The sequence below is a fragment of the Myxocyprinus asiaticus genome, chromosome 16 (genome assembly GCF_019703515.2).
Source record: "Myxocyprinus asiaticus isolate MX2 ecotype Aquarium Trade chromosome 16, UBuf_Myxa_2, whole genome shotgun sequence".
NCBI lineage: Eukaryota > Metazoa > Chordata > Actinopteri > Cypriniformes > Catostomidae > Myxocyprinus > Myxocyprinus asiaticus.
In genome coordinates this window covers 32453029-32480132 of record NC_059359.1, presented here as the reverse complement: position 1 = coordinate 32480132, position 27104 = coordinate 32453029, and the positions used below count along the sequence as shown (strand labels likewise).

At 40.5% G+C, this 27104-nt stretch overlaps 1 protein-coding gene across 2 annotated transcripts in view; it reads left to right on the top strand.

Moving 5' to 3' along the window:
* Positions 1 to 2703: 2703 nt before the first annotated feature.
* The window catches only part of LOC127454438 (cyclic AMP-responsive element-binding protein 5-like), a 109578-nt gene continuing 85177 nt past the window's right edge, over positions 2704 to 27104 (top strand). For both annotated transcript variants that reach the window (XM_051721634.1, XM_051721632.1), the window contains exons 1-4: positions 2704 to 2742; positions 13366 to 13443; positions 14090 to 14183; positions 17216 to 17337. In XM_051721634.1, coding sequence (XP_051577594.1) covers positions 13390 to 13443; positions 14090 to 14183; positions 17216 to 17337 — 270 coding nt within the window. In that variant the 5' untranslated portion in view covers positions 2704 to 2742; positions 13366 to 13389. The remainder of the gene's footprint in view (positions 2743 to 13365; positions 13444 to 14089; positions 14184 to 17215; positions 17338 to 27104) is intronic.

The following is a 27104-nucleotide window of genomic DNA, read 5'->3' as shown; positions in this document are numbered from 1 at the left end:
CCTTGAAAGAATAAAGCTCATGTTTGACCATTTTATAAAAAAGACAAAAAAGATGTTGCTCTTTAATCATAATGATCTTTGGGGAAAATGCTTACCAAGTAAATCAAATGTTTATAGCGAGTAGTTTCAGGAAAGAAAAAAGAACCCCAGTTAGACCTGACATTAGAGGGACACTTTTGCACCTTTCCCTTGAAATCTGAATTTACCCCTGCCACACATTTAGAGACAAATCAACCTGCCTTGCATTAGAGACAAAATCCTTTAAAGTGTAGGGTCAGTGACCCAGCACTGACTGTGCACTTATGCCACTTACTGCATGGCTCTCCCACGGGATGATATCTGGATCGCTGGGAGAAATATATAGACCATAAAGGAACAAAAACTGTCATAAAGCTTTGATTAAGACCCAGGTTAAAAGACACAGGCAAGCGAAGTGGCTGAGTTATAGTGGCAGTTGAGGCTAGCGTTATTGTTCCCGTGACAGAGCTCTTAGCATGGGTGGCTCATTGTAAACAGCCCCTTTCTGAGGAGCAGACAGTCATTAATCGCTGAAGCAATCCCAGACTCCTCAGAAATCACACTGCTGCCACCAGCACATTCACTAAAGCTTCAAAGGTTGTGACTCTGTCTACTCTTGGCTTCATGACACTCTTTTTATTCTTACCCTATTATGGCTGACGTGTCAGTTTAACAGCTATGATGAACTTCATGACCATTTTCTGTGCTACTGTCTCTTGCAGAAAACATATACTCATAAAATGACAGTATATGAGAATAATAGTTCTAGAACAGTTTTAAAGGGATAGTTCACCCAAAAATGAAAATTCTCTCATCATTTACTCACTCTCCTGCCATCCCAGATGTGTATGACTTTCTTTCTTCTGCTAAACTTTGAAGCTTAAAAAAGCACATAAAGGCAGCACAAAAGTAATCCATACAACTCCAGTGGTTTAATCCATGTCTTGTGAAGCGATCCAATCGGTTTTCAGTGATAACAGACCAAAATGTAACTCTTTTTTTACTATAAATCTTGACATCTGCAGTCTCATTGACGATCATGATTTCAAGCTTGATTACATGTCCTTGCGCCATCTAGCCTCTGCGCATGGTGTATAGTGAAAAAAGAGTTACATTTTGGTCTGTTCTCACCTTAAACCAATTGGATCACTTCAGTAGACATTGATTAGACCACTGAAGTTTTATGGATTACTTTTATGCTGCCTTTATGTGCTTTTTGGGGCTTCAAAGTTCACTTGCATTGTATGGACCCACAGAGCTGAGATATTCTTCTAAAAATCTTCCTTTGTGTTCTGCAGAAGAAAGACAGTCATACACATCTGGGATGTCATGAGGGTGAGTAAATGATGAGAGAATTTTCATTTGTGGGTGAACTATCCCTTTAAAAGCTCCAACGCTGTGTTTTCAGAATGTTGTACACAGAGGAATTAAGCTCATTTCACAGTAATAATGATTATGATAGTCATGCATGCTGACTGTGGGCTCTGCTTCTATTTGTCTCATACATTCTCACTATTTTAATTTCCATTTTACCAAAGATAAATTCATGTGTGAAGTGTTGATAACAATAAAACATACTCATTTTATATGGGTAATTTTCCTCATATCATATATATATATATATATATGATATGAGGAAAATTACCCATATAAAATGAGTATGTTTTATTGTTACACATTTGACAATATGATAATATTTTAACAATATACAATATAGCTATAAAATGCATAGTGAATCGACCATATACAATACATGACTGTACATATTCTGTATTTGTTAATAGTATGTACATACATTAAGTTTTGAAAGAAATTAATTCCTCATCTGCAGCATCTGTTCGCAGATGGATTTAATATAAAGTATTTTATCAAGAGGAACAGAAATAAACACATATTGGTTAGTTTGTCCTTCGATGCCACCTGCATCACATTTCATCTGCCTGGAAATTATCTGCAGACAAAGGAGTCAGAGCTTTGATTTTGTAACATCATCTTCTAAATTCAACATTATCCAGCAGACATAATCCATCCAATAATTTATTTACCCCTCAAACTTTCATTATTTATTACGCACAGGCTCTGGCAAGCTGTGCACAATTAATAGACCTGGATAAGTGAGCTGGGATGCAGCCTGTGTGTGTCTTCTCTCCTGTCAATAGACAGTTCAAGTGATGTAAATCAAATAATTTGTTAACCATTAATAATTCATGCATTAAACAACATCAACAAACTTCTATACAAAGTTAGACAGATCAGTAGTTCATGAACATTCACACATGAATATGAGACAAAATATTTAAATGTACATTAACTAATTATCTTTGTTTTCATTAATTCAGTCATTATAATTTAAGTGTGTGTGTGTGTGTGTGTGTTGGGGGGGGGGGGGGGGGGCATTTTTCATTATGGAATGGCCTGTGAATTTGATATGTCATGATCATATACACTTTTATTACTGTTCATTACTCCCTGCGGTGAACAACAATAACAACTTGAAGCCAGACAGATGTTGGTGTTGCCGTACGGCCGCCACACCCACTGGCTCTAACCCCGTCCCACTTGCCCCGCCTCCACAAGGACCGCAATGATTTAGAAGTTCAGGAATCCCACGTGACGTCACCAAAGGGTGATGTAATGCTTCTCTAAATAGATCGTATTGTAATCTTTCCTCAGTCCAACGTGGTTCCTTCAGAAAGTGTGCTGCATCTTCTCCAGACTTCTGCGGTGAGTTATTTGAGTTGTTTTTCATACCGATACATCAATTCCTGCGCATCCACGTGCACTTGCTTGCGAGTCGGTGCTATAGAAATTCTCTTGAGTCTGAAGAAGTGACAAGTTTCTTTGGGACACACATACATCAACAGATTTCAAGTACTTTTACACAGTCGTTCTCATGGGGTCTATTTATGTTGCTCCGTTTTTACCAACAAAGCACACAATGACCGCAATTTATTATGCTGCGTTTTTACGGTGTTAGCATGTAACAGGTTTTCGTACCCCGATTTTGGTGTTAAGAATCTGTGTCGCATTGAGCTGTAACTTTTTGATTACATTTCTAAGAACTGAATGTAGTTGAATGATAACTGTTGCAGAAGCGCAGTCAGTTGTTTGTTATTGGTTCGCGCGCACGAAGCTGTCAAACACGATCGCTCTGTTACAGTCGCGGAGTTTTTACTTTGCTTGAGCTTGAGCAAGTGTTTGTCTTTGTGCATGTGTATATGTGTCCATGTATATTTGGAAGACTTATGTTGTATCCCGTTCGTGTTGAGTATTGTTCCTATAAGCGAGCGGTCAGCGAGTCAGTGTGTAGCGTTGGACCTGCTTGGCTTCATTCATCAACATGCAGAAACTTCGCTGTTTCGCTTGTCTCTAAATACTGCTGCACCTCTATGTATTGTCCCGTCCCGAAGAGAGAACAAGAGCATTCGCCGACTGTCAGAGAGAGGGTTCCCAGCTCACCCTTTCTCTTTAAATAAAACAACGACTTAAAGTATGCAGGCAGCAGGCGTGTTTAAATGTTTTTATTTTAACAAGAACGCAATGTATCTGAACATGACGTCATAATGCAGGCCAGTCATACTGTTTGATCGAGATATTGAGGGTTTCAGCGGTTTGTGCTGACTTGGCAAACTCACCTCTAAAAGCCTATAAGATAAAGATTTGAATCTACTGACACGAAGTTTGACAAACTACACGCGCTTTTATTTGTTATTGTGGTCTCCTTAGACTTCACAAATAAATATCTGTTGGCACTAGGGAAGAACAGCAAGCAATTTTAATTAGTGTATATTCCTTTTTATGGGCACGAGCAACTTCATATAGTGTGAAAAAAAATGTATGTCTAATTTTGTCAGATTACCTATAGTTTGAGATTCACTTTATAGCTTGATTTATGTAGATTTTATTGGAATTTATATATACACACACACACACACACACATATATATATATATATATATATATATATATATATATATATATATATATATATATATATATATATATATATTAGCCTATTATCTGTAAAATATACTATATTTTGTCGTAAAGTTTTAGGTAATAAAGCTGTTTTGACTGGTATTGGAAAAATGATTTGAAGTTGCCAGTGTAACTATTCTTTCCATCACTGGTGCTTTTTGGCTGCGTGTAAACGGAGTGGTAAAAATGTATGTGTGTGTGTGTGTATATATATATATATATATATATATATATATATATATATATATATATATATATATATATTGCTACAATAGTATATATATAATACTATTGTACAAATGCTCATATGTATAAAAATTTGCATTTATAAAATTCTCTTTGAGAGAATTATGTGGCATTGAAAACTTTTTGGCTGTTGGTACACTTTTCTATGCTTCAGTGTGCAGTTGTGTCATAACCCTCGGTAAAAAAAATAATAAAAAAATATCTCAATTAGTCGCCTTTGGCTTGCTCACTGGGGGCCTGAAGACAATAATTGTTAAAGCATGATTTTCAGTCATGTTGTTCATTTAAACCGCACTATGAAGACTTTAAGACATTACAGCATAATTTTCTGTAAATCTGCTTTGAAACGATGTTTGTAGTGAAAAGCGCTATACAAATAAAAATGACTTGGCTTGACTTGAATTAAAAAAAAATAATTGCTCACAAACGTCAAGGGTTATACTTCATTTTGGTGTCACAATTGTTTATTGGACAACAACATTCCAATGCAAATAATATTTAAAATGTTTGTACATGCAACAATGTCTCATGATAATTCGTCACAATACTATGAGGTGGTGAATTTGTAACAATTTGTATGAGTTCATAGTACCTCATACTATTTTGATGAATTCTGGTGAGATCGGGTTGGTACATCCAGGGTTGGTACACCCCCCCACCCCCCAGTGTTCAAGAAAAATCTATGCCCTTGGGTACATCTAATGTAAAATTCAGCCTGAAGTTCTCTGGGTCTCTGTGAGTTTATGTTTGAGAAGATGTGATGACTGACAGTGATTGAAGGTTGCTATTGTGGGGCCCCTTCGTCTGTTCATTATGAGAGGTTTATGGCATCCTTCACATTGTCTATATGTTTCTTATTCCTTGCCCCAGGCCCTGTGCTGATCCTACCTTGAACCTCAGCTGCCGAAGGTGAAGGACGGGGGAGGTTGGATTTGAATTGCAGCACAAGTTTGTGCTTGCTGTAAACTTCTGCACCCTCCTCCTCCCCTCAGCCTGTACAACATACTGTTTGAATTCAAATCTGTACAACAGGAGAAGGTTCCTCAGTTCTCTGTATAACTGTACTCCGGTTCCTTAATCCTCCTCTGCTGCCGCATCAGGTCATTCTAAATTTAAAGTGTAACGAAATTTCCTGTGTTAAATGAAAACACCCGGGAAATAAAAGCAGAGTGGTGTATGGTCACCGGTGAGCAAACATTACACACCTGGCCTCGTGTCACATGGGGATATTCAACAGTTTAAATTGCTAAAAGACATGCCGGTGTTGCTTGAGAGGTAATATTTTTGTCACAAAAAAGTGCACAATCATATTAAAGACATTTGATGACAGTTTGTAAAGAGTATTTAGCATGTCAAAGTTCTGGTCAGAGCAAACAGAGTGGGAGAGGTGGGATATTGCTTGAGGGGTCTGATTGAGTTGCACTGTAAGTTTTGCTGTCTGCCGTTGCTGTTGTATATAAGACAGAACATCTCAGGTCTTCAAACCATAGAATCTTGACTGATATAGATAGGAGTTTGTAAAATTTGAGGCTAAAGGTCAACATAAAATCAGAATTGACACTATTCACTTTTCTCAATACATGTTCCTGCACTGAAATTGTTTTTATTCACTTTCACACATAATTATTATTATTATTTGTAGCAATACATGCAACAACCAATGTGGGCAATTTCTTTTCCTCCGCCTTTTTCTCCTTAAGCCTTGTTTATACTTTTGCCTGGCACTACAGCACGCCCTGTGTGTGCAGCTCTTGATTTTTTTTTAGAAATGCTCAACTTTATGCAAATGAGAAGCGGAAAACACAGGGTGGCAACCGATCACTGTGAGCTGAAAGCAGTGACATCTGTCATAAGCGCTTCACAATCTGATGATAATGCAGAAGTTTCTGCTGAATTCAGTAATTAAATCACATAATTATTTTTAGACTTAAAATATACTTAAAATGATGATTGCAGAGATTCATTGTGGCAATACTGTGGCTGAGTAAGCAAAAATTTAATAAATCAACACTGTTTGTATATTTATGCTTTCGGAATTGAAGCTGGCATTTTTCCAACAGTAATCGTGCATATATAAGATTATATTATTGCTCATGTACAGAAAGCAATGATAGACAATACACACTCACTTTATATATTGCAAACACGCCCCAGAGATGGCAGCTTTCTAGGTTTGGGAGCGAGGTTCAGGAGATTTCTTCCGCTCCATTGGACGTGTACCGTTATTTGGTGTCAGGTGCACTCACTGTGCTGTAAACAGAGATGTTTTCGCACGCACCAGATTCGAATGGGTGAAGAGGTGAATAACATGCGATTAATTAAAAAACTTTAACGCGTTAATTTTTCTTAATCGCGATTAATGTATTTACTGTTATTACAACATAAACCAGCATAAACACTGGTCTGAATTGCAGAACCTTTGCGATGTGTCTGTCCGTCATTACACTGGCGCACACTTCACAACACACACAACAGCGCTTTGTGTCAGTGATGGGGAAAGGAGCTCTTAATGCTATTTGATGTAAAAAAATGAAAGAAAAACAAAATACATAAAAAAAAAAGCCCAGATGGGACTTGTGATAGAAATTATGTATCTTTCAGCCTATGTAAGGTGCATTTAATTACCACAGAAGCACATCAATTCTTAATTATCACCAAAATGCAGAATGAGATGTTTTTGTCTGCAAGTGCTTTTCATGTGGAGTTCAAAGCGGCGCTTGACGCTGGCATTGATGCCCTGACACAAATCATGAACGCGGCTTCACGATTGCTGTAGCAAAGCAGATAGCCACAGTCGGCTGATTAATATTGTGGAGGATGAGAGTTGGAGATATAATGCCCATTGCAATTAATACCCAACCTATGTGGGGACTAGTTCTTTCAATTAGTCATACTCCCAATTAGACTTTGGGAAACATTTCATATTACTTGAATTGGTGATATTTTAGTGCATTTCTATCTTTATACTGTGGAAGGCTTGGAAAATGGAAAATGTTAATTAGGCATTATATTGTTATATTTTATTTTGTTTTCTTTTCTAAGATGAAATAAATTAATTTTGACAGGAAAAGAAATACATGTAGTGTCAGTTTTGAGCACTTTCACAATTTGCGATTAATCGCGATTAACAAAAAAATTATGCGATTCATCATGATTACATTTTTTTCATCAACTGACTGCACTAATATAAATATTATTCTATTAAAATAAATGTATATAATATAAATATAACAATATTCATTGTTTCAAAGGGGGTTGTGACCAAAAAAATAAAATAAAAATAAAATGAGAACCACTGGCCTAAACTAATGTGGTAACATTACTGATTCAACCAGAATACATTAGATTATTTACATTGTGATCTTATTATTAATGATTCATAGGCCAAAATTCGTCTTCATAGTCTTTCATCAAAACATTATAAGTTTCTCTACCTCTGAAATTACTTTTCTTTTTGGCTATCACCAAGCCCTATTATTTTCCAACCACTCCCCTCCAACCACCTGTCATAGAAATAACTTTTCACGATCCAATCAATTCCCAATGGATAATGGATCCCACCCAAAAACTTTTTTTCCTTGCTGAAAAAAATAACAGTTTGCATATGCCATTTTATGTTGACCTTAAAGGGATAGTTCACCCAAAAATGAAAATTCTGTCATCATTTACTCCAGACCCATATCATTTTTTTTTTACTTCTGTTGAACACAAAAGGAGCTCTCAGGCAGAATGTTAGCCTCAGTCACCATTCACTGTCATTGCATCTTTTTTCCATACAATAAGAAGTATGGGACAAGCACTCTCATTTAGCAATGAGTGGAATTAAGCTAGACGGAGAGAGAGAGAGAGAGAGAGAGACAATCATTTTCTGTATGGGCAGAAACAGACAAAAGAGTTGATGAGTGAGTGTCAGAGAGAAAGAGAGCGCTAGTGACTTGTCATTTAGCAGACATTTTCTTGATGTCAGTACAGAAACACCCTGTCCAGACCATGTATCCCCAAGGGCTGGGTATCAAAAGCGGCCCGGAGGGGCTCTGCCCCAGGGCTGGACGGTAAGGAAAAAGATGTCTGGTTAACATAACAGCACATTTGCATGTTTTGACTGCATGGGAGGAAACAGTTGGCTAGACCAATCGTACAGGAAAAAAATTCACATGCAAATTGTGAAAGCATTCATACAGCAGGGCCCATGCATAACTGGAGGGACCAAAATTAGATATTTAATTCATACTTTTCATGTGCTCAAGTTTTCATTTTCAAAGTTTCTAACATGTTTATTTTCCACGCATTTGGAAAGTGTTTGTTAGCTGTCTAAGCAGTGTGTCAATATGTACCCACAGTCATTAGTGTGTTTTGCTGCTGTATATGAAGGGGACTCGACTCGGCTTACATGCACTATTACAGCTGTGTCTCATTAGGCTGTTGTAGACCATAATGCTGTTACTCTTTCACACAAAACTTACATAAAACTTACCCAAAAAAGGGGTTAGAAACATTGGTAACATTCAGCCAAATACTACTGAGCAACACAATGTTTTCACTGTTGTGATAAGATAATCAAAAGCGTTTGTTGCAATCCTATGATAAGGCCCATAAAGAATCTATTCCAGGGTCGCTGACTCAAAACATATCCATGGACTTTTTTGTTAATCAACATCAAGATGTTAGGTTCAAATTTTTGTGGAATGTATAAGAGTAAATATATTTAAGGCCCTGTCACCATTTCTTTTTAATTTTTCAAAATTTTTATTCACCTTTTTGCCTTCACTACTATATTTTAAAGGAATGTTCCAGGTTCAATACAGGTTAAACTCAATCGACATAATTTGAGGCATAATGTTGATTAAAAAAAACAGTTTTTATTTGTATTTTATTTTTTTACTTGTGCCTCGTTAATAATAAAAAAAAAAAGAAGAAACAAAAAACGCGGTAACAGTAAGGCACTTATAATGGAAGTGAATGGGACCAGTTCATAAATGTTACACTGTTTAGCCACAAGTATAGCCACAGGATGTAAACATTACGTGTGTTAACATGTTTTAAGTGTGATATAATCGTGGATTTGCCAAAGTTTTGTTGTTTACATAGTACAAAGAAAATGTGAAAAAAGTCTGCATATTCTGTCTGGGCCAGCGTATGGCATTATTACACTCATTATATGACATGTACTATGTCGTCAGGGTCTAAACATAGATCTATAGTTGCATAAGAAAGCAAGGGTGATGAGAGGAACATAAAGTCAAAATCACACACCCAGACCTTTAGATCATCAGCCTGAAGCACAAGCCTGATATATTCCATAACATTGAATTCTGATCTCCTTGGCGACAAAATTATGAGTGGGCCCACATAAGAAAACTGATTGCAAACTGTGTCCAATCAACACCAGAGGAGCTGCCTGGTTACACTCCATATGCGGAAAGCTGAATGGCTGGCAAACCATTCCATTGTCAGTCTGTCATCCATGGCATTTAGCAGCATCATGTCACTGAACAAGGGATCTCAGTGGTCATAGTGAGCAATGATGAGAGATAGAGAGATAGACAGAGTTCGCCACTTGTAAAATGGACACTAGAAATAGTTGAGTCTTGCCGTTGTGATGAAACATTTTTACTCTTTATAGCCCTCTCCATAATTTGAAACATTTTGAAAGTGAAAGCAAAAGTGGAAATTTATGGTAAAAAAAGGACTTAAATATTGATCTGTTTCTCACCCACACCTATCATATCGCTTCTGAAGATATGGATTTAACTACTGAAGTCTTATGGATTACTTTTATGCTGTCTTTATTTGCTTTTTCGGGGCTTCAAAGGTCTGATCACCATTCACTTGCATTGCATGGACCTGCAGAACTGAGATATTCTTTTAAAAATCTTTGTTTGTGTTCTGCAGAAGAAAGAAAGTCATACATATCTTGGATGGCATGAGGGTGAGTAAATGATGAGATAATTTAATGCTAATGGAATTACTAGGGAGTTGGTTCCTTACAGCTTCCACTCTTCTGGGAAGGTGTTCCACTAGATGTTGGAACATGTCTGTGGGGATTTGCTCCTATTCAGACACAAGAGCATTAATGAAGTCAAGAACAGATGTTGAGCGATGGGGCCTGGCTCGCAGTCGGGGGCTTAGCTGTTAATTAGAAGGGTGTGTCCACAAACATTTTACCATGTAGTATATATTTCACCATGAATAAACTACTTTAAAACTGACCTGATACCAGCCGCTAAGACCAGGGCTGCTGAGGTACTAAAAGGACAAACGAGTTTAGGTGTCAAAAGAGCTGCTAATGACTGGCAGTTCATTGATACGTTGACCTTGGTGCCGTATGTCTGGGTGAGCCACCGACTTGCGTGCACAACACAGAGAGGATAGTTTACAGCTTACCCTGTGGTCAGTGAAGGCTTCATAGTGACGAAGGAGCAGGATGACACTTTAGGGTCAGTTATGTAGGCATTCCTTCCCAAATGGTACCTGAGTCCATGTTTATTATAGTTTTAATTTATTTATAATAAGTTTATTATAATTTTATTTAGTTTTTATTTCTATTATATTTTAAGATTGTCTTTTCAGTTTAGTTTAGTTTTCATTCATTTTCACTCTATGACTGTCCATGTTCATTACGTTATAATGCCTATTTTTCTATGCATACAAGTACTGCACCTATCCACTTGAATGGGGAAAGACCGAAATTTCTAAAACAGTTGGTGAAGATTATGAGCAAATAACATATTTCAAATCAACAATAATATCTGACAACAATCGAATCATAAATTGTGCTTCTTTAGCTCAGATCACTCTTAAAAACGCTATTTTTCAGTGCACAATGTGTTGCGTATTGTCAAAGAAAACTGACTGCCGATGTCTCTATAAAAATAGTGATTGGCTCTTTTAACCGTAAGGTGGGACATCCATTCATAGAGCCACGATATTCAGCTTTACAAATTCTCCCATTTATAAGTAAATTAGTGACTCATCTCATCTTACATAGTCTCTGGTTTTAGTTTACTTTTAGTTTTTTCAGTATTTTCTAGGTTCAGTTTGATTTGAGTTTTTCATATATTTATTTTATTTTAGTTTTATTATTTTGCATATGTTTTGGGGCATTATTGGGCATTTTCGATTCCCCTTTTTGATTTGTAACTAGTAGCCCCTAAGAAACATGCCAAAAAAAAAAAAAAATCTTTTTAGACCAGTTCGTTTTCCTAAAAATTAGTGTACACTTATGTGGACAGCGGGACTACGTTTTGAAATGATAAATAATACTGAGCTATAGTGGGGCCTGGATAGCTCAACGAGTAAAGACACTGACTACCACCCCAGGAGTTCGTGAGTTCGAATCGCAGGGCGTGCTGAGTGACTTCAGCCATGTCTCCTAAGCAACCAAACTGGCCCAGTCCCTAGGGAGGGTAGAGTCACATGGGGTAACCTTCTCGTGATTGCTATAATGTGATTCGCTCATGGTGGGGTGCATGGTGAGATGTGTGAGGATGCTGCAGTGGTGGCGTGAAGCCTCCACACGCGCTATGTCTCCATGGTAACGCTTAGCAAGCCAAGTAATAAGATGCGCAGCTTGACGGTCTCAGACGCAACTGAGATTCATCCTCCACCATCCAGATTGAGGCGAGTCACTACGCCACCACGAGGACTTAGAGAGTGCATTGGGAATTGGGCATTCCAAACTGGGGAGAAAAAAAAAAAATAATAAAAAAAATAATACTAAGCTATAGATAGTCCGAATTTTTTTTTAATCAAATTGTTTATTATGTTTCTAGGAATTTTGGTTATTCATGTTTTTGAGACGTTACAGATATCTGAAATTAGCATAATTAATTCTGATTCAAAGTAATGGCCACCATTGTCCAATCACTGCCAATCATGTTAAAATAAAATTACACATTATAAATTCTGAATCTATGTACTGATTACCATTGTCCCATGTCTGCCAAACATTGTTCAAACATCATCTGCAGCCTGAAATGGATCTTTTGGTCAGATTTTAGGAGTGAATGCACTTTGCTGCATAGAGAGCTATAGGATGCTCCCTTGCTCCCTGTTTAGTGAAGGACTTAACCTCCTGTGTGCTGTCTGTCGGCACTGGTCTCAGAACAGTTCGAAATGCACCTTATTTTCATCCTAACTCCATATAAACATTTTCCAGATTTTGGACAAACCCATTGATTCTCAATGTGATAATGCACAGTGAATATATGATATTTTAAGGTAAATGAGCCTATAGTCCACGTACATGGTCACTGTGTTTAACAGAGTGCCGCTTTGTGATAAATCAATGACATTTTTTAAATGTTATGTCAGATAAAACTAGAGACTCTTTTGACTCAAACATGTTTTAATGTAAAAACTTAATAAAGTTTCTTACCAGATGTAGTTTTATTGCCGTTTCTCCCAAAGACAAACGCTGAGATCGGCACCATGTTGTTTTGTCACATGACTCGGTGCATCAAAAGTTTAACCCTTTAATGACAGCCTAGAGTCTCCTGAACTGAGATCAGTAGGTTTAAATGAAAATAAATTATGCATAGCTTATATATAGTGAAGCCAAATCCTAATGTCCACGCATGTTGACACGGGGTCTCAGGAGTTTAACAGTGTTACATTCTCATGGCCATTTGGTTTTATAACTATCTAGTGGCATTTTTATGTTAAATTAAGGTGGTGGTAAAGGTTTCACATTTTATAATATACTACGTATATTTTGTAATATACTATATCAAATGAATTTATGGTCATTTTTATTGTATTGTAGTATGTTTTGGAGTCATGAAAATGCATTTTAGTTTACTATAAGTTTTTTTTTTTTTTTTTTTCAAATATGTAAAGTTTTTGTATTTATTTCAGTTAACAGATCTGTTTTCATTTATTATTCATTTTAGTTTTTGTTCACAATATTAATACTGGTTTGGACTTTACAACTTTACAGCTTTTAATGCCAACGCCTTAAGACACCAAATACTCATTAAGATTCCGCTAAAGTCTCTTTGGGTACCACGGAGTAGGCTATCACTGGCACATGATACATTAGTGACATAATGTGAGAGGGTCTTTACACCTCTGGGTCCCGAAGGCGAACCTGACAAGAATTTCTCTTCTCCACTTTGTGTTCAGGTTTATGAGGAGCCAGTGACAGTGATGAACTCTGAGCAGGAAAGGCCGTTCATGTGCAGCGCCCCGGGCTGCTCTCAGGTGAGTCTGATAGGCAAAGATGAACGCACCAGTAACTTGAGAAAGCTCCTTCTCAACGTGAAACTGTGGTACAGACAACAACAGTGAAATGGTATCTTTTTGAGGCAAATGTCAGCCACCAGGTTTTTATAAGATGCTTGACTTGGATATTTCTGGCTCAGATTTCTTTGCATGTTTTGCGAGAAAAATATGGTACATAATGTCTCTCAATGCATATTTTATTTGTGTCTGTCTGAACATGTTTGTGCATGTGGACAATTTGAAGATGCATTATTTCTCTGTGGTACTCTTAAACATCAATTAAGATAATGTAATTAGAGTAAAGAGGAGGTATTTGCAATCATAAGGGTGTTATTGTATTCTGTTCAGACAGATAGTTTATGCCTAAGGCTCTGTTTTGTTGAACAAGGTGGTAAGTGGTAACATTTGTAAAATTGCATTGCTCTTTGCTAGAGAGACTCACTAATTGTCATATTCTGCTCTTTACTTAAAGCTGAAAGCATGAAACTTGTTTGAAAACAATCCTGTGATGCTAGTTAATTTCACACTTCAGCTTTAAACAAATGAGTTTTTTGTTAAATGCAAATGAACCAAATCCTTTCTCTGGTGTGATTGAATTACAACCAGCTGTTTTCATATTCTCCAGAGATTCCCTACGGAGGATCATCTAATGATTCATCGGCACAAGCACGAGATGACCCTCAAATTCCCGTCTATCAAAAATGACAACATGCTGTCAGGTAAGACACACACACACACACACACACACACACACACACATACACTTACACACCTCTTTTATGAGTCTCCTCTTAGCGTCTGTCTTTGATTAGGTGTATTAGGCAGGACGCATGACTTGGAAAATGTGTAGGTGTAGTTTTAAATGCCGAGCCATGTGGCTAAAATAATATTTGTGCTGTGCTCTGCCTCACTCCCCTAATCCCAGTCATCAACCCTGTACCCTGAGCTCCATATCAATTAGAGCGCTGGCCCTCTCAGGGGATGAGGGGAGGCGGGGAACCGTGGAGGGAAGAAAAGAAAATACGTCTCAACATCTATAATGAAAAAGTGGAGGATTCCAGGTTGCATGTTTGGAGATTTTACATCAGCTAATCAAAGCTGTATAGTGAGGTTTTGTTAAGACAGACAGCAAAAATCTATTGTTTTGGTATCTGACTCAAATCTTTTTTCTTTTTCTTTTTTTTTTTTTTTTTTTTTTTGTAGCCTGAACAGGAAACCTTAAATCAGAATTTTACAAACCTGATCCGAACCACATTTGTAGGTGGTTTAAAATCTAATTAACATCATGAAAATGCAGTTCTGTCGCTTGTATTTGCTCACTCTTTCCCATATAGTTAACAATTACAGTAACATATTTGTGTCATTCACTTCATAGTGAATTATGAATAAGTGAATGAGTGATTCCAGCACAACATATGTATTATAATGTTTTATGTTTATAACATTTGTGTTTATGAATATGCCAAAATATCCAGTTTCTGTCCTCTCTTTGCACAGTTACTCTCAGTTGTTGTAGATGATAATCTCTTGACATCAAGCTGTTGCTCAAGTCATTACTATAACAAACAATATAGATATATTGGATATTGACTACACAGTCTAAACGAATGGATTAAATTTCATTACTTGCAAAATGACAGTGCTCACAGTCAGTCCAATGCTGAAAAAAGTTAACAAAAAATGTGCTTTATTTGGTAACATATAAATTAACAGGTTAGATTCATGTCAGAAATATATTTTAAAATGTCTGAATCAACCTGGCTACATTAGGTTGCATCAACAAAACTAATTTTAATGGTTATATCAAGTAGAAATAGCTCCTTAAGGTAACAATGGCAGGTTACCATTTTTAACTTTGTATAGGTTAGATTAAAAAAAAAAACGAAAAATAAAAACCAAACAAACATTTTTGGTTTGAAAAATGTATTTGTGTACAGTGTGAACTAGGAATGAGCATTTAGTGTATTTTTAGTTGAGTATTCTAACACATAAGAAAACAAGTAATCAATTACTTGGAATTTAGAATTTAAGGTTAACCTTTAACATTTGAACCTGTTTTTCTTATTTGAAAATGAGCACAATGCATAAACAAAAACCCTTAGATTAAAAAATGACAAAGAACATTTGCACCCACACATAGAAACATATATTACAAGTCTTCTGAAGCGATACAATCACTTTAAATAATGACAAAATGTTATTTTTGGGTGAACTATTACTGTAACAACATCATGCATCCACAGCGCCAAATAATGCATTGAGTTGTAACGGCAAGATTTAGGTGAGAGAAGCGGTTTTATTGCAGCACAACGCAAACAAAGGCACAAAGAATAACCAAATGGCAATAGTCGAGTAGTGTTTTTACTAGTCAAATATTTAAAGCTGAACGAGTACTTGATTAGTTGATTACTTGCACATCCCTAGTGTGAACAAAGCCTATGAGACATTTAAGATGAATGGATGGATGTTTCATCATTTAATGTGAGGAGGTGGATCTCTTATTTCATGTGATCACAAGCAAAACAAAAATAAATCCTAACATTCAATCTTGCTTTGTCACCAAATGAGCAAGAATATTCTACTTTTACATCATTTTTAAAAGGAATCTTAAGACGAAGAAATAAAACAGTGATTCCGCTCAGTGATGTCATCTCTGTACACTCAATACAAGTTTGTGGTAAATCCCCTATGCAAATTGAACCCAACCCAAATAACTAAATAAAAACTGCTGGCGAGACCGTGTGGTCTGTGGCACTAGGATGCATTACTAGCCGCTTGCCGTGTCTCTCTCCACTCTGGCTGTGATTGTGTCCCTTTCATTATTTACTCTTGTCAGAGTGGCGGATCAGATTTCTGGGATCAGCTTTAGGTTTCTCATTAGCTCCGCATTGTTTTACATGCAGTTCCCTCTTTCAGTAACTCGCTTGCTAACCAATGTGCTCATGTATTCCTTCACTCACTACCTCTCATATAGACAGCCTCTCTCTCTCAAAAACACTCCAGTGAAAATTCACACACATTTTCTTGTGTTTGTAGTAGGATGTTAATTTCTAGCCACCACTGGAGCCACATAATAACTCAATATCTTGTGATTTATCAAACCCACAATAAATACTAGAGTCTAAACTGAACCACAATACCAGGACTAATAGAAAATGATCTGTGTTAACTTTCAGAAAGATGACATATCCAGTATCTTGATAGAATAGAATGAACGATAATGATATATTTAGATATCTTTCCGATGTTGATGCATTTCCTATTGAAACAAAAGGTTTATTATTGAAGGGCTTGTCCCTTTTTTTTAAATAGTCACAATAGGCTTTAGTTATGTCACAGCCATAAACCATGATTTTCTACTTGCTAGTTGTTTTCAGGTGGAATTAATAGGAGGGACATTCTCATTCTAGAGAGCTTTTGATTGGACATAAATCTGTGTGGCGCAAGATGAGTCATCAATATTTTTGTTCAGTTTTTCTGAAAGAGAAAGACTGTAAATTTAAATGTGAATATATCTACTAAAGGTTAATTTTGTCAACTTTTTTAGTAGTATACAAGCATATATAGGTGGCTTAAAAGCTAAAAGACATGGACTAAAATGAACTTACAATGCATTTTACCAGTTCATGCATTTCCTGAGAATTGAAGCCATGACCTTGGGATTGTTAGCACAATGCTCCAAAAACTTAGCTTCAGTTAAATAAAAGTGCTCTGTTAAATTCTAAATTTTTTTACTCTTGTCTTTTACCAGACCAGACACCGACCCCAACACGCTTCTTAAAGAACTGTGAGGAAGTTGGCCTCTTCAGCGAGCTGGACTGCTCCATCGAGCAGCAGTTTTGCAAGGCTCAGGAGGAGGAGGACAGCAAGCAGGTGATGTTATGGCACTGGTCACGCAGCTGTGCACAGGGATCCCCAAAGCTAACAGCCGCTGTCATTATTACCCTACCCTGCATAACAATGACACACTGGACACTAACAGCATTCGACAGATCACACACACACACATACACAGTAGGCAGGTGGAAGTTACATAGCTGAAGCAGATAAGATATACCCAGAGATCAGATTTGGCACTTGAGCGTCAAACAGATTGACATTGTGCTCATAAAGAACGTTGTTTGTCTAGGTATCACATACCACCCAGACACACACACTCTGTATTCCTTTTTCTGTTGTTCGATCTTAAAGGTGAAGTGTGTAATTTTTGAGCCTCTAGTGGCACCAAACAAAACTGCAAAACAATGACTGTTCCTGAACAAGTTTCAAACACTCCCTCTGTCCTCCATTGGACAAGTTAGTCCCACCGCTACAAACTCACACCTTTGCTTTAACCAATGTTGTTATGTCTGGCCCAGTAGGGCCACTGAAACAAACAAAGTGCAGTCCTGTTCAGTGTCGCTATTGGAGCAAACAATTACATTCTTAAAGGTGCATTCATTAATTTTTTCCTCATTAAAAAAGTTGAACTCCTTAAGACATGAATTGTAATTTTGCAATAGATGTAGGAGATCATGACCACTCACATTAAAATGAAGACTCCATTCATATCAGTAACCTTATAAAAGCTGTTTTATTCTACATGGAGAGTGTCCGCACATGGGGGCTGCCATGTTAGAATCACATGACCAGCCAAATACTACTCACTTAATCTCAGCAACCGGCATGTTATTTCACACTTTCACTACTGATTAAAGTAATCATGGCTGACTGTGAATACAAAATTTCTACGATGGCATCTGAAACTGAAAAATATTGATTTTAAATTATGCTGCATCCACGCCACTAGGTGTCAATGTAAGTCCAAGATGACACAAAGACTAAAGTTACTGAGTGCACCTTTAACCTTTAACTCCTTACTTCCACACATAACTCACACAACATGTACATTCAAACATACACATTCAAACCTTCGGCACAGGATAGGATTTTGCCAATTTTTTTACAGGGGAACAGGAGAGAATAAGATCAGTATGTGTACAGCAAACCCAGCAAGTCATATGTGTGTATAACAGATTCTTACAGTGGCCTGTGGGTGCACAACACAACAAAATTAGCAAGGCAACACAACAAAGATAAGCCACAGTGACACAACAAATCAATAAAATACAACTAAAAGATTAGCCACGACACAACAAAATTAAGCAACAACAAAACAGAAAAGTCACAACATAGCAAAATTAAGCCACAACACAACAACATTTTGTCACAACACAACAAAATTTAGTCACAACACAGTAGAAGTATGCCGCAACAAAACAGAAAAAAGTCACAACACAACAACATTTAGTAACAACACAATAGAGCTATGCCACAACAAATCAGAAAAAAGTCACAACACAACAAAATTTAGTAACAACACAATAGACGTATGCCATAACAAAACTGAAAGTCACAACACAACAAAATTTAATCACAACACAATAGAAGTATGCCACAACAAAACAGAAAAAAGTCACAACATAACAAAATGAAGCCACAACAAAACAGAAAAAGTCACAACACAACAAAATTTAGTCACAACACAATAGAAGTATGCCACAACAAAACAGAAAAAAGTCACAACACAACAACATTTAGTCACAACAAAACAGAAAAAAGTCACAACACAACAACATTTTGTCACAACACAATAGAAGTATGCCACAACAAAACAGAAAAAAGTCACAACACAAAAAATTAAGCCACAACAAAACAGAAAAAAGTCACAACACAACAACATTTAGTCACAACAAAACAGAAGAAAGTCACAACACAACAACATTTAGTCACAACAAAAGAGAGAAAAGTCACAACACAACAACATTTAGTCACAACAAAATAGAAGTATTGCCACAACAAAACAGAAAAAACTCATAACACAACAAAATTAAGCCACAACAAAACATAAATCACAACACAACAAAAGGTTGGCACAACACAATAGAAGTATGCCACAACAAAACAGAAAAAGTCACAACACAAACAAATTTAGTCACAACAAAACAAAAAAAGTCACAGCACAACACAGTTTAGTCACAACACAATAGAAGTATGCCACAACAAAACAGAAAAAAGTCACAACACAACAAAATTGAGTCACAACACAATAGAAGTGTGCCACAACACAACAGAAAAGTCACAACACAACAAAATTAAGCCACAACAAAACGGAAAAGTCACAACACAGCAAAAGTTTGTCACAGCACAATAGAAGTATGCCACAACAAAAAAGTAGTCACAACACAACATTTAGTCACAACACAATAGAAGTATGCCACAACAAAACAGAAAAAAGATACAACACAATAGAACTATGCCACAACAAAAAAGTAGTCACAACACAACACTTAGTTATAACACAACAAAATTTAGTCACAACACAATAGATGTATGCCACAAAAACAGAAAGTCACAACACAACCAAATTTTGTCACAACACAATAGAAGTATGCCACAACAAAACAGAAAAAACTAATAACACAACAAAATTAAGCCACAACAAAACATAAATCACAACACAACAAAATGTTGGCACAACACAATAGAAGTATGCCACAACAAAACAGAAAAAGTCACAACACAAACAAATTTAGTCACCAAAAACACAATGGAAATAAGCTACAACACAAGATTTAGTCACAACACATCAAAATGAATCCCCAACAAAATAGAAATAAGTAAAAAGCAAAACAAAATGTAAAATACATTTTATAAAACGTTCACCACATAATAAAAATATTAAGGACACAAAAGTTAATTAAAATGTTATATTTTGCAAGTAAATTCTTTAAATGCCATCCTTCCACCATAAATGATAGTCCCTGGCAGTAAACAGAACATTGCAAGGCAACAAGAATAACTGTTAGCTATGTGTGCTGTGGAGTGATACAAATAGAAGTTCAGTGAGGAGGTCAAAGCTGTGCTTTATCAAGGACTGGAACTATCCATTTTATAATAGTTAATAATATACTAAATTATGTAACATAGACAATTTTTGATTTTAAAAATGCATTAGTATATGTTGAATTCAACATTAACCAAGTGCTGCAGAAGTATTTTTCATTTTTAGTTCTTGTTAACTAATCTAGTTAACTACTGTAATGTTAATGAATAGAACCTTAATGTAAAAGTGTTACCCAAAATAATTATCTACAACACAACAAAATTTACAGAAAACTAATGTTTGTAAAACACTACATTTTAAGTCACCAATGGCAGATCTGACTCAAATTGACCTTTAGGAAGTGCAAAGAAAATCTCCTAAGAGTTTAAGTGTGCCATTTACTGTAAACTGTTGCTTGCAGCTGTCACCATCAATCATATTTCGTTGTGATAATTGGGGTGATAGTTGTGAAACCTATGTGATAACCAAACTATTAAGTTTGCCTGAATCATGCATCACCATGATCTGACAATGACGCATACAAGCATACAAGATAGTTTTACCACTTGTACCATGACTGGTCACAAGTTCCCTATCTGTCACTCACTCGACGTTGTGTCGATATAGTGACACTAGGGGTCGCCCTTGGGAGCCTCAAACACCTCTGATCTTTGAGAAGAGGCCAATGGGAATTGGCGAGTGGAATTTGAATGCCACTCCCCCAGACATACGGGTATAAAAGGAGCTGGCTCGCAACCACTCATTCAGATTTTCTCTTCGGAGCCGAGCGGTTGTATTCAGTGAGCTGAATTACTCTGCCGATCCATTCACCTCGAAAGCTGTTGGATTTACGGCGCATTACAGTTGTTTCTCCCCCTCGTGCACCGGTGGAGTGCAGAGAACATCCCTGGGCACTTCAGCAGCTAAAAGAGTATATTCTTCTACTAAAAGAGTATATTTTTCCTTCTAAATGAGTGGCACTCACGGAGAGTGTCTTTTTAAAGATGTCTTTCTGTTTGTGTGAAATTCCTGGTTGCGGTCATTACCTATCCACTTCCGACGGCCACGATCGCTGTCTTACGTGCTTGGTTGCTGCCAATGCGGAGACAGGGTTCGTGGACGGGTCATGTTCTCACTGCGAGAGCATGACCATGGCAACGTTGCAGTCGCGGCTTTCCGTCGTTAGAGGGAAAGCCACCCCAGCAGCTCCCCGCCTCGGTCCTTCTACCTACGGGTTTGAGGCCACATCGGTTAGCACTGGGGGCAATTTGGGGACTGGCATGCAAACTCCCCACAGACCTCCCATTCCCCAGTACACTCGTTTTCCCCAGTCGAGTTCTGTGATGAGACCGCCGGCTCGTTTCAAGGCGAGTTTGCTGTCTCATTCGGCGCTCGTGAAGTGGATGAGCTCTCGATTGCAGCATCGGAGAGCGGGCTGGTCCAGTCTGACGCTGAGGACTCGACTGGGCTCCCACCTTTGGGTGCGGGCGCCCAGTCACAGGCAGCTGCGAGCGTCGGGCTGGAGTGGAACCCTCCACTCCCCCCTGATGATTGGTTCCTGGGCTCGGAGTGCCACTCACGCCCACGCCCCGCCCCAGTCCCTTTCTTCCTGGAGGTGCATGAGGAGCTCACAAGGTCGTGGCGGGCACCTTTCACTGCCCGGACCCGGTCTCTGAGCTCCTCCGCTCTCACTACCCTCAACAGTGGGGCTGCCAGGGGGTACTCGGCGATTCCCCAGGTGGATAAGGCAGATGCGGTGCACCTGTGCCCGCAAAACGCCGCCCAGCTGTGGCATAACACACCCGCCCGGGCGGTTGTGACGGACTACGAGGACGGTTCCCTCCTCCCCTGTCACTGACTGGTCCTATGGTGGATACCCGGAGCCAGGTAAGTGCTTCGATGTCCCCAGACTCAGCACGGCCACGAGTTCGCGGTCAGAGCCCCCTCAACGTGGCTCCTCCGGCTCCGCCGCACTGCGAGGCCCCACCCGCCGTTATGTCCGAAACGATTGTCTCTTTGGTCCCCCTCACCCAGAGCTTGGGGGTGTGGCTTGCACTCCCCAACCCGTCGTGATGGCTGACAGGACCGTCTGACTCGGCTATGCGATTCAGTTCACCAGGCACCCTCTGGGTTCAGTGGCATCCGTTTTACCTCAAGTGTAGGGCGAGAACGCTGCTGCCATCCCCGCGGAGATAGCGTCCCTTCTGCGGAAGGACGCGGTAGAGCCTGTTCCTCCAGCCAAGATGAAGAAGGGGTTCTACAGCCCCTACTTCATCATACCAAGGAAAGCGGTGGGTTGCGGCCAATCTTGGACCTGCGAGTTCTGAACCGGGCCTTACACAGACTCCCGTTCAAGTTGCTGACACGGAAATGCATGTTAGCGAGCATCCGGCATCAGGATTGGTTCGTGGCGGTAGACCTGAAGGACACGTACTTCAACATCTCGGTTTCTCCTCGGCACAGTCCCTTTCTTCAGTTCGTCTTCGAGGGCCGGGCGCACCACTACAAGGTCCTCCCCTTCGGTCAGTCCCTGTCACCTCACGTCTTCACAGAAGTCGCAGAGGCAGCCCTTTCTCCGCTAAGGAAAGTGGGCATCTACATCCTCAACTGTTTCGACGACTGGCTGGCTGGCTCTAGCTCACTCTCGAGCATCTCAGCCGGTTGGGGCTTTGGGTCAACTGGGGAAAGAGCAGCTCTCCCCGGTACAGAGTATCTCTTTTCTCAGTTTGGAGTTAGACTCACAAGTGAGCGCACGCAGTCAGTGCTGAACGGCGGTCCCACTGAAGCATTTTCAGAGGCTCCTGGAGCATATGGCGTCCTCGACGGCGGTCACGCCGCACGGGTCGATGCATATGAGACCACTTCAGCACTGGCATCAGACTCGAGTTGCGAGGTGGGCATGGCGCCATGGCACACATCGCGTTGTCATCACACCGATCTACCAGTACTTGTTCAGCCCTTGGACGGGCCTTGCATTCCTACGGGCAGGAGTCCCCTTAGTGCAAGTTCCCCAGGCACGTGTGGCTGGGGCGCTGTGTGCAATGGGCACACAGCCGTGGGCTCCAGGACAGGGCTGCGACTGCATTGGCATGTCAACTGCCTCGAGTTGCTCGCAATGTTGTTTGCCCTGTGGAGGCTTTGGCCGTTGATCCAGGGCAAGAACTTGTTGGTCCGAATGGACAACATGGCGATGGTAGCATACAGTAGCCAACAAGGCGGCTTGCGCTCGTGTCACATGTCGCAATTCGCCCGCCGCCTCCTCCTCTGGAGTCAGCAGCACTCACATCCTGCACGACCTCGACAGCGCGGCAGATGCAGGTCACACTCAGGGAGGGTGGAGGCTTCACCCCCAGGTGGTCCAGCTGGTTTGGAGTCGATTCGGTCAAGAGCAGGTAAGCCTGTTCGCTTCCCGGGAATCCCCCCAATGCCCGCTCTGGTACACCCTGACCGAGGCTTCCCTCGGCACAGATGTGCTGGCAGACAACTGGCCCCGGGGGCCACGCTAATATGCATTCCCCCCAGTGAGCATACTTGCACAGACCCTGTGCAGGGTCAGGGAGGACGAGAAGCAAGTCATCCTAGTGGCACCCTACTGGCCCACCCAGACTTGGGTCTCAGGCCTCACGCCCTCACGACAGTCCCTCCCTGGCGAATTCCCCTGAGGAGGGTTCTCCTCTCTCAGGGATGGGGCACCATCTGGCACCCGCGACCAGACCTCTGGAATGTTCACGTCTGGCTCTTGGCGGGACGCGGAAGACCTAAGTGGCCAACCACCCGCGGTGGTAGACACGATCACTCAGGCTAGGGCTCCCACTACGAGGCGCCTATATGCCTAGCAGTGGTGTCTGTTCGCTAAGTGGTGTTCTTCCCGACGCGAAGACCCCCAGAGATGTGCAGTCGTGTCGGTGCTTTCCTTCCTGCAAGAGAGGCTGGTGGGGCGGCTGTCCCCCCCCCACCTTGAGGGTGTACGTGGCCGCTATGGTGGCATACCACAATGCAGTTGACTGTAAGTATTTAGGGAAGTACGACCTGATCATCAGGTTCCTTAGAGGTGCGAGGAGGTTGAATCCTCCCAGACCGCATCTCATTCCCTCATGGGATCTCTCCGTGGTCCTACGGGGCCTGTGGGGAGCCACGTTTGAGCCCCTGGAGTCAGTTGAGTTAAAGGTACTCTCTTTGAAGACTGCCCTCCTGACTGCACTCATGTCCACAAAGAGGGTAGGGGACCTGCAGGCGTTCTCTGTCAGTGACACGTGCCTGGAGTTCGGTCCGGGATACTCTCACATGGTCCTGAGTCCCCGACCCAGGACCCTATGTGCCTAAGGTTCCCATGACCCCGTTTCGGGATCAGGTGGTGAACCTGTAAGCACTGCCCCAGGAGGAGGCAGACCCAGCGTTGACGTTGCTGTGTCCAGTGCATGTTTTCACATCTATTTGGACCGCACACAGAGCTTCAGATGCTCTGACCAGCTCTTTGTCTGCCTTGGAGGACAGCAGAAAGGGAGTGCTGTCTCCAAACAGAGGATCTCCCACTGGGTCATTGATGCCATCACCTTGGCATATCACACCCAGGACGTGCCGCCCCCCTTGGGGCTACGAGCACACTCTACCAGGAGTGTGGCAGCCTCCTGGGCCCTGACCAATGGCACCTCTTTTGCAGATATCTGCAGAGCAGCAGGCTGGGCAACACCCAATACCTTCGTGAGATTCTACAATCTCGGGGTTGAGCCAGTTTTCGTCGCGTGTATTGTCAGGTACGAACAGGTAAGTGTATGGGACAACTGGCCGGGTGTACCGCTTGCGCATAGCGCCTTTCCCCTCCCGGAGGGGGAGACGTGCGCTTTTACCCCCCAGCCGTGTTCGTGAGACCGTGGACCCTGGATGTCCTTCCTCCTTAGCCCTGTGGCAGGCGAGTTCACAGAGAAACTTGATGCCGGCCCAGTACGTGTGCTAGTAGGCCCTGTACTGGAGAAGATGCTCCACATGTGCTGATTACCTGTCTGTAACCCCGTGTGATGCATCTTCCGCGAGACAGTTTCCTTGTTGGTAAACCCACGTCTTCCTTGGGTAGAGTCCCCTCTGCCCTGGTCGCCGTGTCTGTAGAGCTCCGTCCCCTCTGGGTAGGACCTACCACGGGGACTTCTCCACATGCGACACTGCCGAAAAAACTCGGTAAGACCATGTGATGTATTTCCACACATTTCCTCCCCTTCGAGCAGGGTGTGGTCTCCGCTGTGTCTTCCCCTTGGAAGTGACACCCGCTGACATGGACACTTATGGCCCCCAGTCAATCTATTTCCATTATTTTTGGGGGAGAAAAAAGAAGAGAAGAGGCCACGGCTGGGGTAGCCTGTCCCCATTTTTTTGGGCAGTTGACTTGTGCCCGAGGTGCAGGGGACTGTACGACACTCATAGGAGCTTTGTGGGAGGTTACGTGACGGCCAGGTGCGCTGGCTACGAGGCACACAGTGGTCTGCTCGTCTCGCACTGCCAGTCCACGTAACACAGTTCAACTAGTTGTGGTATTTCACATAGGGACCCCTGGTGTCACTACATCGACACAACATCGAGTGAGCGACAGATAGGGAATGTCCTGGTTACTTTCATAACCTCCGTTCCCTGATGGAGGGAACGAGACATTGTGTCCCTCCTGCCACAACACTGAACTACCCGCTGAAATGATCGGTACCTTGTTTCGGCTCCTCAGCACAAAACCTGAATGAGTGGTTGCGAGCCAGCTTGTTTTATACCGTATGTCTGGGGGAGTGGCATGCAAATTCCACTCGCCAATTCCCATTGGCCTTTTCTCAAAGATCAGAGGTGTTTGGGGCTCCCAAGGGCGACCCCTAGTGTCAGTACATCGACACAATGTCTCGTTACCTCCGTCAGGGAATGGAGGTTATGAAAGTAACTAGGACGATAGCTGGCCTTGGTGACCACCACCCAACTGTCTGCAGGACAGACATGCTGTAAATAAGATGGTGGTGTCTGCTAATCTGGGGAGATTACACTTGAGGTTTAGGGTTAGCACACAATACCAAGTCAGCAGACAGCAGGTTGCTGCAAGATTTTGCTGAGCTCAGCAGAAGACTGTTCACAGGTGAGAGGGAGATATCGCCCAGAGCCTTTTTAAGAGAAATCTGCTGCGCATGTCTGTGTAAAAAAAACAAAAAAAAAACAAAAAAAAACAACAAAAAAAAAAGTGTACTAAAATTTAGAAGTGTGTTTATCTGTTTAGAATCTCATATGCAAAAAGAGATAATCCACACAAAATTCTGTCATTATTTACTCATACAAAAGAAGATGTTAGGCAGAATGTTAGTCTTAGTCACGATTCACTTTAATTATATGAAAAAATATGCAAAAAAGTGAATGGTGACATAGGTTGTCATTCAGCCTGACATCTTCTTTTTTGTTCCACAGAAGAAAGTCAAACGGGTCTCAAAACTTTATGATGTCTATACATGGAGTGGTCCTGAGCAGATATTTCTCTTCTTCATGTTTCACTCAGACTCATGAATTGAGAAATCTAATTTTACTTGATCTTTTGACATATAAGAGGTCATAGTAATATAAAAACATACTGTAAATTTCAGAACTCAAAACTTATTTGTTAGTCCAAAGAGACTTAAATTATAAGTTGATGCAGTGCCAACTACATTGGACCCGACAGTAATGTTTCAACAGACAAGTGTGAGTATCCATGTTAATTGTATTGATTCATATGTTACAGACTGTTAGAAATGTACTGAGTATTTGAATGTTTTCATCAAAA